Source organism: Ptychodera flava, chromosome 15 (genome assembly GCF_041260155.1).
Source record: "Ptychodera flava strain L36383 chromosome 15, AS_Pfla_20210202, whole genome shotgun sequence".
NCBI lineage: Eukaryota > Metazoa > Hemichordata > Enteropneusta > Ptychoderidae > Ptychodera > Ptychodera flava.
In genome coordinates, this window is record NC_091942.1 from 28,278,999 (window position 1) to 28,292,281 (window position 13,283).

At 36.7% G+C, this 13,283-nt stretch overlaps 1 protein-coding gene across 2 annotated transcripts in view; it reads right to left on the bottom strand.

Moving 5' to 3' along the window:
* Window positions 1-4,771: 4,771 nt before the first annotated feature.
* Window positions 4,772-13,283, bottom strand: part of LOC139151764 (von Willebrand factor A domain-containing protein 3A-like) — a 37,953-nt gene continuing 29,441 nt past the window's right edge. For both annotated transcript variants that reach the window (XM_070724741.1, XM_070724742.1), the window contains 10 exons: window positions 12,755-12,869; window positions 11,594-11,835; window positions 10,772-10,890; window positions 10,335-10,368; window positions 9,549-9,802; window positions 9,143-9,287; window positions 8,375-8,526; window positions 7,538-7,664; window positions 6,546-6,714; window positions 4,772-6,049 (listed from right to left, as the gene is read on the bottom strand). In XM_070724741.1, coding sequence (XP_070580842.1) covers window positions 5,994-6,049; window positions 6,546-6,714; window positions 7,538-7,664; window positions 8,375-8,526; window positions 9,143-9,287; window positions 9,549-9,802; window positions 10,335-10,368; window positions 10,772-10,890; window positions 11,594-11,835; window positions 12,755-12,869 — 1,413 coding nt within the window. In that variant the 3' untranslated portion in view covers window positions 4,772-5,993. The remainder of the gene's footprint in view (window positions 6,050-6,545; window positions 6,715-7,537; window positions 7,665-8,374; window positions 8,527-9,142; window positions 9,288-9,548; window positions 9,803-10,334; window positions 10,369-10,771; window positions 10,891-11,593; window positions 11,836-12,754; window positions 12,870-13,283) is intronic.

Consider the following 13,283-nt stretch of genomic DNA (forward strand, 5'->3'; position numbering starts at 1 on the left):
CGTCCGTGTTTACATTAGCCGGTACCGACCCTATATTTCCCCACGCCCTCTACCGGGGAAATGGGTCAGGGAACCAGACTAGAGCGCTCCATTTACACAAACAAACATACAGTGATTCACACGAAGTCGACTTCTTTTCATTCATTCACATGACCACAACTCTAAAAGCGACCCTGTTTAGAGCTACCTCATCTAAAATACGTGGAAATGAGCTATCACAGGTTTACCAGTTATTTTTACAGGATTCTTTCGAAGATATTCCAACGAAGTATCATTCAAGTTCTCAGCATATTCCCATGTATTTTCTTTATGAGAATAATTCTTCCATTTTACCAGATATTGTAATTTACCATTTCGATATCGACCTTTCAAAACTTTATCAACTTCAAAATAAGGGGCGGAGGACTGTGATAAATCATCAACTCTCGCCTGAGATACCTCACTATCAGTATTAGCACTTATACGATCTGAATCTACTTCCCTGTGTGTAGGTTCCTCAGAGCTACTCTGGGAAACCCTATCCTCGGGTATGGGAGGCTCGGCATGCTCACTAAAGGACCTCATAGAAACTTCATTTCATTTGATTTAACAAATCAGACTTCTCACTGGCACAATCTTTAGTTTGAGCAAAGAGCGTATTAATCATGGGATCTGTTAAACTGAGAATTTGACTTCCCTTGGGCAAAACAGAAAATGTACCAACAACAGTATTTTTCTTAATTCTTACTTCAGCATCAAATGAATTTACAATTCTAATTGGGAGTGATTGTTTACTTGAATAGGCCAAACCACAACACACAAGTATACAAACAAACAAACATAATGAATAAATAAATATATAAATAACAAGCATTCAAATACATAGATAAATAATAAACATACAGAAAAACATAAATATATGAACAAACAAACAAACAATATCATAGAACATAGAATACAAATACAAACAAATAAACAAACGTATACACACACGCACATATGCGCATATATATACCTATATATATATATGTATATACATACACATATCACACACCATATATATATACATATACATACACACACATACAATACATATATATATATATATATATATATATATATATATATATATATATATATATATATATATATATATATATATATATATTTGTAATATATATGTGTGAGTGCAAGAGACAACAGCGTATTATTGAAAAATATCGAAATGATGACTGAACAGCTCAGGCAACATATTCAACATGCAACGACAGAAAGTATAGTCAATAGTGGTACAGCTGTTGCAGGTTGAATATGTTGCCTGAGCTGTTCAGTCAATCATTTCAATCTGTTTTCAATATGCTGTTGTTTTTTCAATGTTCAATTTAGTCAATTCCAACTGTCATATTCTTGAATGTCAAGTTCAATTGCCATATAAAATGTCCAGGCCTCAGACTGAGACGTTCTATCGTAAAGTCAGACTTCGCACATTAAGGAAGAGCCAGTATCAGGATTTTATCCCACTTCAAAAATGCCACCCAAAATTTGTGTATATCATGCTGGCCTTTTTACAGCAGTAATCTTAACCCTTTCACCACCATGGTTTAGCCTAAGCCCATTGTTATCAATGGTAATTTTGGACCATGTTTACAGGGAATTGGGGTGAAAAGGTTAAACCATGGTGACTAATGCTTCAACGCTTTCATTTAATTTTAGAAGTTTCAGTTTTTGCTCATGTGCATATGTCGCAGCAATGTCTGTGTGTCTGTGTGCTCGATATCTCAAAAACTGTTCATCAGATCATAATAAAAGCTGGTACATAGATTCAGTTTGCAAATGGCAAGAACTGTTTTTGGTGGGTGTGGCTTACTTACTTTTTGCTCATTTGCATAACTAATTATTTTAGAAAAAATAGATATACATTAAGAATGACTGAACACAATCTGAGATTAAATGCTACAAATATTGATCACACCAACATGTATCAGCCGTGAAAGATATTAAGGGTTGACATATAAGATATTTGCTAATTTGCATATTTAATGAACTTTCCTAATTAGGGATATATATCTGGATTGGCCAGATAAAAATTGACGAAACTTGGTATGTATATTAAAGATACTATGATATAACATTGAAAGTCATTAAGCATTTTTATTCCTAATAGGCATATTTAAAGACTTTCCTAATAAGGGATATATATATCTGAATTAACTAGATCAAAGTCGACGAAACTTGCTACATATATTGAAGATACTATGTTACAATATTCTTGAAAGTCATTGAGCATTTTTACTTCATCCAACTCCCAATTTGCATATTAAATTAACTTTTGAAATTAGAGATTTATATTTGAGTTGACTTGACCAAAATAAATGAAACTTGCTATGTAAATTAAAGATACTATCATATAACATTATTGAAAGTCATTAAGCATTTTACTGCAGCCAATTCCTTATTTGCATATTTAATGAACTTTCCTAATTAGTTATATATATATCTGAATTGCCTTGACCAAAGTTGATGAAACTTCCTATGTACATTGAAGATACTATGATATAACATTATTAAAAGTCATTAATTAGTTTTACTTCAGTCAATTCCCTATTTGTATATGTAATGAACGTTTCTAATTAGGGATATATATCTGCATTGATTCGACCAAAGTTGATGAATCTTGCTACCTATATTTAAGATACTATGATACAACATTATTGAAAGTAGTTGAGCATTTTTACTTCAGCCAATTTCTAATTTGTATATTTGATGAACTTTCTTAATTAGGGATATTTATCTGTATTGACTAGACCAAAGTTGATGAAACTTAACTTGCTATGTACATTAAAGATACTATGATACAACATTATTGAAAGTCATTTAACATATTTCAGCCAATTCCTAATTTGCATATTTAATGAGAACATTTCAGTCAACTCCTAATTTGCATATTTAATAAACTTTCCTAATTAGGGATATATACTGCGATTTACTTGATCAAAGTTGGCAAAACATGCTATGTACATTGATGATTATACCAGGTTAAAACAATATCGAAAGTCATTGGCAATTTCATGTCAGACAGTGTATAATTTGCATATCTAATGAGCTTTCACAGTTTGGCATACATAGCTTGAAGGACTTGACCAAAGGCAATTACATGTGCTATATTAAGTGGTGATGCAATGGCAGTACTCAAAAACATTACTTTTATATCAGCTAATTACACATTTGAATACTTAATGACCTTTAGAATTGATCTGTGGTGAAATCCATTATGTTGATCATAACACTTTCAATGAAGTTGCAAACGTGTGGCAAAGGTTCAAATTTGCACATGAATGCAATATAATGAAACGTGAGCATTTTCAGTTCATATCTGGTTTGAAGTTGTTGGCCTTTTCGGTACAGAGGAATATCCCTCATGTCATAGCCGTCCAGAGAATCCACCTGTACCAGATGAATCCTCCTTGTACACAAAATTTGAACATTAAAGTGTACCAGGAAGATTCGACAAGAAAGTTCTAGTAACTAATGTTTTGGGACCCTGAATAGTGAGCATGGTGAATAGTATTTTGCCACATGGTAGTTTTTGATGCATGATTAAAGTACTACTGGTATCAAAAAGTACAAATTTCCTTCAAAACAACCAGCTAAGTATAAAATAAACCAATTCTATTTAGAGAAATCACTTTGAACACCGGCCATGAAGAGTTCCTCCAGAAGAAAGGAATGTGAGGACATTGGCAGAATTTACTTCAAAATCACTGCCTCATTGGAGCAGGGAAAAGAAAATAATTGCCCTGTCCTCAATATTCTTGACGCCCAGGGTCAGGTCCACCCCACACAGAGGATTATAACCTCAACACTGGCAAGATGTGAAGTTGACCATTGACCTTCAAGATTTTCTCAAGGGTCTTTGGGTTGACAAGGATCCAAAGAGTATTGATGTGGCATGTACAGTCGCAGAATATCAATTTTCATATCCAAAGACTTTGTTTTGTTTTTGCATGGAGTAACTAGGGTTTGAGTGGCTGTTTCAGCACTGTTTGTTTGGTTTTTGATCACTCCATCTTTTTGTTCCAAAGTCATTTTTGATAGTTCTGTTTAATTGTAGAACCGGTAAAAGATTTAGTACCAAAGATGATTTTGCTGTTGGAAAAAATGTCCAGACAAAGGATGGAAAGGAGTACCTCCAGTGACATAATAGGAAAGATACACGCTTGTCTGCATCTGTAGCATTTTGAAATTGAAAATAAAATGATATTAAAGGGACAGTAGCTGTAACTTTTGATAATACTTTAATCGTTTTTCATCTGTGTATCAACCATAGTTTCTTCTCAAGCATGTTCAAACACTCAATATTCAGCTTGAATACGAGTCAAGTCACTCTCAAGTGTATTGTTAATATTGTTGTAGACAACTAAATTTAAGTTCAGTCTGAAATTCAGTTTGGCTGTGTTGGATTAGCAATAAACAGATGGTTGTGAAGTGTCCTTTCCTTTCTCTAAAAGCAACTAAACAGTGTTTAAATCAAAGTACACTTTTTGCTTCCAGCCTTTGGCCGGAAGGTGGGGGAACACACCCCCTTCCGGACCATGCCATACCCTTCCCCTCCCCCACGGGTGCCAGGGTGGCCGCCATGCACTTCAACAACAAGTTGCTCACCCACTCAAAATCTTAGAGGGAACACTGCTTTGAAGGCCGGTTGTATTGTTTTGATATTCTTCATAAGAATAACTATCGGTAATAAAAATAATATCTAGAATGAAATGAAGACTCTTCCAACAAAAAAAGATTGATATACATAGCAACTTTAATTCTTCTGACAGCAAAGATACATACATCTCATATTTATCTACACATCATGATATGAAATTATACATCTATGGAAGAAAAACATATCTTCTATACACAAATGTGCACTTTTAAGCTTTCTAGCGATGCTCAACGTAATGTCATGAAAACTTACAAGAAATAAAAATATTCAAAAGGTGGGGAAAAGGACATAAATTGAAAGAAAACATTTACAACATTGGATTAAATCTTACTGTGTTGGCAATGTTACAAAACAAAATCTATGAAATCAGAATGCCTAATTACTTACTGTACATTAAAATTCACTGATAAGAAAATATAAAAATATGTTCATATGTTACACATATCGAGTCAAGCCAACTTGATGATTAATAAAGTATTCATTGCTGCAATTTTTACTTTGTCAAATGTTTTGCTATCCCCGTGAATATTTCAAAATGAACACATTTTGATATTTGGTCGCCCCAATTCTCCACATGTCCTGTATGTACTCTCTATCTGTGATTGAAGTGATACCAAATTTTGAGTGACAAATTTGTATTTGCCGAGATTATTTACTGTCATTTATATTTATGGACCATGCCACTTTTTGTCAGGGAGGATGCAGCAATCAACACACTATGTACCCTGCAAATGGGACGACCCAGCTACCTACGAAGACAGCAACTGCTTCATATTGCTTTCCCGTAATTGAAATTTCAAAACCCTGCAAAGCTTGGTTTTCCACTGTACAACATCCACAAAAAAGCAAAAAAAAAACAGTTTAAATAGAAAGTCATGTACAAACTGACTTGTCTGTATGGAAAGTTGTCAAAATCATAATTGGGTTACACCTCATTATACAAATACTGTTAAAAACATCCAGTAGAGTGCTTTCGATAAATTTCTCGTGAGGAGTACATGTATAAATTTACTCTGTTATCATAATCTATATTGTCCCTAAATCACTGATTGATTTCTTTTTTTGAAAAGAGAATGAATTGTCTAGTCAAAGGTATTGTATGAGCAGTTCATTGCATCACCACTGGAACATATATCATGATTTACCCTTTTGCAGGAAACCTCAAAGACTTCAGAAACTTGGACAAAATGCACATACTTTGTTTTATTTATTTACAGTCAGTCTGTGCAGCCAGCTGCAGTAATGGAGTAATCCACTTCGTTTTTTTGATCTCTTCTGTTGCAATGGTTTTGATTTGACTTCATGTTCTCACACCTACAGCAGATGCAGGTCTTCTGGCAGCCTTCACTTTTTCCCCTGGTGAGAAAGAGACATTCAACACATGCTCAAGAAATTTCTGAAGAGTAATGATTGAGGGTTATAATATCACTTTTTTGTACCTATGTATTCCAACTCATTACAACACTTTCTGAAGACTACCACTTGTTGGGGCTCATTTTGAAGCTCATGGAATAACAAAAGTTTTCACCAGCTTGGTGAGTGGAAAACTGAAACTTTAATTTTTTACTCCAGAGTCAAAACAGAAAAGAAAAAATTTGTATTTCATAGTCAAGAACTTAAATTGTGTAAGTGAGCTGAAGGAAATAATGATGAGCAAACACACCTATACATGCAACAGTAGTCAAACATATCACGTATATATACACGTTCAGTCTCAATCGTGCTTGCATTCTCACACATCCATACATTAAAAATCTAATCAAACTTTAATCTTTAATCCCCATCCATTTACAACACAATCACATGCAGAAAAAGTCTACAGATTCTTGAAAAAACTTACGATTTCCTGTACCTTCTGTGTGGTATTTCTTCATTGAGCCCATGTCCTTTTCGTGTGGTTTGGGGATTTCAGCGTACATGGCCCTGAATGAGCGTGATTGTTGAAGGTATTTCCTTGCCAGGGCAATCTCACCTCCCAGCAGACGAAGGTCATCACCTTCAAAGATTGGTACCTCTGGGTACTAAAAAATAACAATACAAACAAAATCAAATGTGTTTCAGTCAGGGATTTCTTTCGGATGAATAAGATTCTGAGACTGCAGATGGAGTGTTGTGGCCGGTTCACTCCGATTCTGCGTAAACAGGTCCAAACTCACTATTGATAACAATGGATTTGGTTTAAACCATTGTTGTAGACAGGTTAAACTGCACTCCTATTGAAAATACACACTTTGCACATTGCTTAGGACAGCGTTTCTCTCTTCCAGTGGTGTTTGTTAGATCACCTTGCTAGGTGACCTTGGATGTGATAGATACTTGTCTTTGGTGGTTGATTGACATTCTTTGCTGCATGCCAGCAGTGTGATCAAAAATGGGTTTTGTACAGAATCACTGATGAAAGCTTGTCTTAGAGAGAAATATCGGACTGTTTTGGATGATGTACAACATTAAGTAATTTCTGTATGCATTGTTCGTTATAGACTTTTTGTAGTTTCTCTGTGTTTTTCAAACAGCCGAATGTAAGAAAATAATGATTTTTCTTCTTTTCTGGCATAAATTTACTGTAAACTTTCTTTTAATTGTTTATGTTAAAGAAATTGATTATGGCAAATCAAGAGCCTTGAGTGATTGTGCCAATGTACTCACAGTTGCAAGTCTACTCAAAAGAATTATGAATCTTCCATTTGTGAAAGAATTTCTAGAACGTTCAGATTCATTAATGACAGGACGATTCGATAACGACCTTTTTCAACTTCTTATGTTATCTTGTTGCTGTACAATTCATGGAGGATATTTAAGTGTTTAATTCCTATGATGGAATGCAATAAAATAGCCAAAACCTACCTCTGGATTATCAAATCCACCTGTCAGTAGTTTGTGGGCAAAGAGATGGCCGTCTCTCTCTGAGCTGCAACGGTGGAATCGACCACGGGACATGGCAGCCAGTTGCCTAAGGAATGTGTTGGCGATTCTGCAATAAAAGAAGTGCATACACGTTACACCATTGCAAACCTTTAGCATGTTACAATAATTCTTGACATAAGTTGACAATCAGAACCCTTCAGAACTGCTTATCATGAGTCTCAAGGTCGAATGTGCCTCTATTTTTTTCAATACTGTTCTGATCTACCACTTGTTGGGGGCTCATTTTAAAGCTCTTGGTGTAAGAAAAATTTCACTCGGAAATGGAAAATGTCCCCCCCCCCCCCCCCCCCCCCCCCCCCCCCCCCCCCCCCCCCCCCCCCCCCCCCCCCCCCCCCCCCCCCCCCCCCCCCCCCCCCCCCCCCTCCAAGTCAACACAGGGATGGCGGCCATTTTGAATTTCAAACATAGGTAAAATGTCAGGTAACTTGTTTTTTCTAGTAATAAACTTTGCAAGGTGACCCCTGATTGTCATTCTTCATTTTGAAAGAGTATGGTCGAAAGTTTCATTAAGGAAAGTTTCAGCAAAAGTTTAAGTCTTTCACTTTTGTGGCACAAACTAGCTTAAATTCAGTAGATGGTAAATTAATATTACATTTGCTACATTTTCCACTCCTCTAAAAGCAATGTCTGTATTTCCTTCAGCCAAACATCTTTCAGTCATTTTTTCATGAAAAAAAAAGACAATACCCATATAATAATAACAAATGGACTGACAAATATGAACATGAAATGAGCATATGTACACAGAACACTCACTCGTCATCACAGCTGAATGAGATTGTGTGAACTTTGACCCCTCTGGTGGTGTTCATCCTGGCGATCTCCCTGAGCACCATGGATGTACTGCTGTCTGGTTTGCCGTCTGTCAGCAGATACACGCCGTCTATGTGCTGATCGGAGAAAGCTTCCTGTAAAAGTTCAAATGGAAGATCTTCAAAAAATCTATGAAACGTTTTGGTAAAATATCACGTGTATTACCATTAAAGGTTGAGTCTAAAGCATCTAATGCTCCCTGTCATCTGTATTTGGCTCCAAATACATGTGACTTGCAAACCATGTATTCTCTTTGAATACACATCTACACTGGCATGCTAAAATTGCTTTGCTTTTTACAGAAGGAAAGTGAAAGTAAGCTTATTGTACATTGTACAGGAGGGTTCTCTACGAGGGGATTTTCATCGGTTAGGGGTGGGCCACCCCTCTGATTTTGGAGCAATCTATTCATATGTTAATAACTCTCCAACCAAATACATTGTCACTACAAAATAAAATGCATATTGTGCATTGTTATGTTAATTGCTCATCCCTCTGTTCTCCGAAGCTATGGAGATTATAAATCTGTACAACATTATACAGCTTATCAATAATTGAAGAAATACTAGGCTGAGTAATGGCTTTAAATCGAACATTGGTTTCTGATGAAGGGAGATTTTAGTTGCTGTATCAATAATCGTTCTGTCTTAGCCTGAATACCGATGCATTTGATTTGCACTGATTCAAAGGCAAGAAAACAAGCACACTTACATGGAGGGCATCCAGTGTACAGGTGTTACCCCCGGCAACAAAAGTGGACACCCACTGCACTGCATCGTGGCAGTTTTCCTCTGTTGGCTTGACAACAGCCGGGCGCCACTTCTCCACGTTACCGGAGAAACGAATGATGTTGAACCTGAAATGAACAATGCATTTGAAATCAATTCTCAACTCATCGACTTTCCCTACTGAGTGTGAATACAACATTGAAAATATAAAACATTGTTAATTTTCAAGAGGAAAAATTGCTTTCTAGCAAATGCGAATTTCAATTTATACTTATCGCACCCCCTAGGAACCAACTGGCATAAGGATCATATTTCTGCCGTGCCTCAACAATCAAGAAAGATTCTCCGCATAAACACTGCACGTTCACATGAGAAGCTCGGCCACTGACCTGATGTCTCCCCTCTTGAACTGATCCCAGATGAGGGACACCAACTCTCGGATGAGTTCCTCCATGTGCGACACCATGGATCCAGACGTGTCCACCAGCACCGTCACCGATTTCTCAGTGACTGAGCCGAACACCCTGCGACTGCCGCTCAGTAACCACTGCATCCTCTTCAGGTACCGCCTCAGAACCATCTCCACCTGCTCCTCATACTCTGTCAGTTCATGTGCTTGAAGTTGTAAGTGTTTAACTGTGCCCTGCACATAAAGGAGGTAAAGACACTGTTTAATAACTCTGTATATACCTCATGTTTTCTGCCAGGCTGAAGCAATAATTACTTTGTGGATATAAATACCATTAGGAAAAGAAAGATAGAGTTGAATTGAAACTCTGTAATCTTGTCTCCTTGGCTGAGTAGCATTTGTGTGCAACCAAAGTTAATTTGTGTACACAGAACCCTGACTTAAAGGGAAACTGTCGTCAGAACTGCACCTGGACGAGTTGCTTGTTCACAAACAATGTATTTCATGCACAATATCTAGATGCACCTCATCATCATGGCTGCAACATTCTAATTATACGATGTAGATTATGACAGACATGTTTTAACTTTCATCAATCACCATTGTACCTTGGATACAGTGTTTACATTGGTTGTGTGGGTCCCATACGACCTTTGAGCGCAGTCAAATTTTCATTGATTAAAATGTAATGTTGCAGTGAAGCTATTGGATTGAATGAGCATGTCCGTGACAGGATTTGATTTTGAAAAGACGAAGTACCACTTACTTTAATATTGACGCTTGGAAATATACTGCAGTACCTGAAAAAATAAAGAAAATGCGCCAATGAATTAAAATTTGAACCACATATTCCTGCAGAAAGATTTCTAATCTCCTAATACCCTATTACCATACTATTATGATTAGTTAGGACTCATTACACTTTGTTTGCTTGTTAATGTTGATCGATTAATTGGTTGATTTCTTTATTGATCAACAGAATTTATTTGAGCAGAAATACAGCAATAACTTTGTTTTCAAGATGCATAATTATTTACTTTTGGTAACATAAATGGTCACGAGTTCTTGTGATTTTCATTCAGATTTTTTCAATTTCTAAAATGTATTTTTTTTTCATATTCATTAACACTTTCATTTCTGAGTGTTTACTGCATAGCACTGCAGCTGGAGGAATGAAAATATTAAAGTAATGTTAAAACTCACTTTGCAGATACATTTTTCTGTAACGTTGCCACATGTTTCTTGACGTGTGAGCAATCTGGTCCGGACACCAGTTTATCTAGGTCAAGTCTCAGCTTGGCTAAACAGTACTTCTTCAACCACTGTATAAAGACAAGACACACAGACAAAAGTGTAATAAGTATTACTAGCACACTGTAACTTGTACGGAGCAAATGCAGATACATATGCTTGTTTGGAAATTTTTATTTTATTTCAACTTAAGTGATAAAATGGTAGCCCCTTGATGAAGTCAGGACATGCTGTTTTTTATATAGGTATGGCATGATCCTTGTTTATAACATCGCCTAACATCCCTTGTGTACAGGTCAACCCGTACCTATAGAAAGCAATGGGCTTCAACCAAGATTCTGCAAAGAAGATCTGCTCATAAAAGTATGCTTCGACTTGTATGTCACTCGGCAAAACAAAAACTGAATTTATCAGCTCAGACTTTCACAGTCATCAGCTTATGTACTATACTGCTCTTATTCAAACTTTACAAGCCTTTCTTTCACAATGAATTCCAAACCAATTGAATAAATCCATCTAGTATTTGCTTTCTTTTCACTCTGATCAGGAGTATCCCGCTTTAAATTTATGGTAGTTCAAGAGCCTGTCTTTGGTCTATTCCAAAAGTGCTTGGGGGTCCCATGGCAGAGAGTTGCTACACATGCACTTAGGGACAAAATAGATCGAACACCGGCATATAGCAAGACGGAGAATAAATTCTATTAATCTGTTATCTGTTTTCCAGTAAGACTTGCCCATCTGACAGATGACTGCAGAGTGATCACACACACTGACCTGTTTGGAAGTCATGGTATCTTCTCTGTCCGGTATGACCGGATGAGGGATTGACTTTCTCACGCTCTTCTTCCTCTGCAGGACATCTGGGTACTGTCTGTACACCACGCCCACATTGTTCTTGTACTCGGTGTAGAAGGCTTCGTGTGAGGGTCTGACCTTGTAGCCAGAGTTGCAGCGCTTGACTTTCTTCTCTACTGAGATCCTGCCCTTGGCTGATGATGGTCTGTTGTCGGCTGGCGCTGAGAAATGAAATAAACAGTAAATGAACTTCTAACATGTTCAAGTTTCAATTTGTCATCCAGACAACAGAACCAGAATATCAGCAAAGAGAAGGAGTCAACAACTCTTTCAACTGAAATATGGCAAGAGTGATAGTCCCATGGCATGAGACACCCATTTCAACAAATTAGCAGTCCCACAATCTGGATATCTGCAGACCAGGGACTACTGTAAATTTCATGCCTTGTACCACAAAGACCTGTGAAATAAACTTATTGAGCATCAAATAAATTTCCATTCTTGCGTTCATAGTCATTTGAACTCAGGCCTGTGTCAGTATATTCAATATTTGCTAGTTCCTGCATCAGCATCTATGTACCAGAGTCTTTTGGCCTGATTTGTTGGTGACATTCTTTACTATTTGTGTGTATTAGTTTACTGGTTTGTAGTATCAGTTAAATGCCAAGAAGACAATGTGGTGGCATGGTACCAAAAGCCCCTGGATTAGCTTCACCACTAACAATGTTCAGATGCCCAGGATGATTGCAGGGAGAATATCAGACTGTCAGGTAATGTGTGCAGATCTATCAAATTTATCAGCATTTATCATTTGTCAAAAGCTCATTATCCCACACTAATTAAACCCCTTTGGTGCCAGAAGTTTTCTATTCTAACAAGGTAGATTTCAAAAGCTAGTTTTTGGTTTAAACAGGTATACACACTGAACTGTCTCAAACTGTCATTGAAATTCAAATCATCAGCTATTCTGTGCTACCACTTCTACACTGCATTTCAAGGCCTCAGGCCATAAAGCAAGGAGTTACATTTCTAGAAAAAAAAATTAAAATTGATAAAGTTGGTATGAACCACACACTAAACATTAGCTATTCTATGCCTTCACTTCATTGAGTATACAATATGTTGTGGAAGAGAACTTACGTGCTGGAATAAGATCTTTCTTGTTTGCACTTGCTGGTCTCCAAACCAACATTTTACTGTTACTCGGTTCCTTCTCTTTCTCTTGGTCTCTGTCTTTTTCTTTCTCTGTGATTTGCTGTAGATGAAATAGAGACAGTAGATGATATATATGTAATCAAGATTTTCTTGAGTGTTTGAAATTGTAAAAGTCTCCAAGTGTAATTGATATTACCTGGTACTGTTTCACAAGTATTCACTTATAAACCAGTAGGTTTGAGTCTGTGACAGTGAACTGACACACAAGTATATACCAGATATACAAACAAGGGCTAACTAAATGATGAAGGTAAGGAGACATAAGGCAGTGGACCCAGTAATCTGAAGTACATACAAACACACTCATACAAAACACACACTTACATTAGTCAGCCCAAGAAGCATGCAGAAAGAAAGAGACACATAAAGACGTATGTATACAAAGCAGCAACAGACAGAGAGGGATAGGTAACACTGTAACAGGCACATTGAGATACACAAATAGACAATTTAC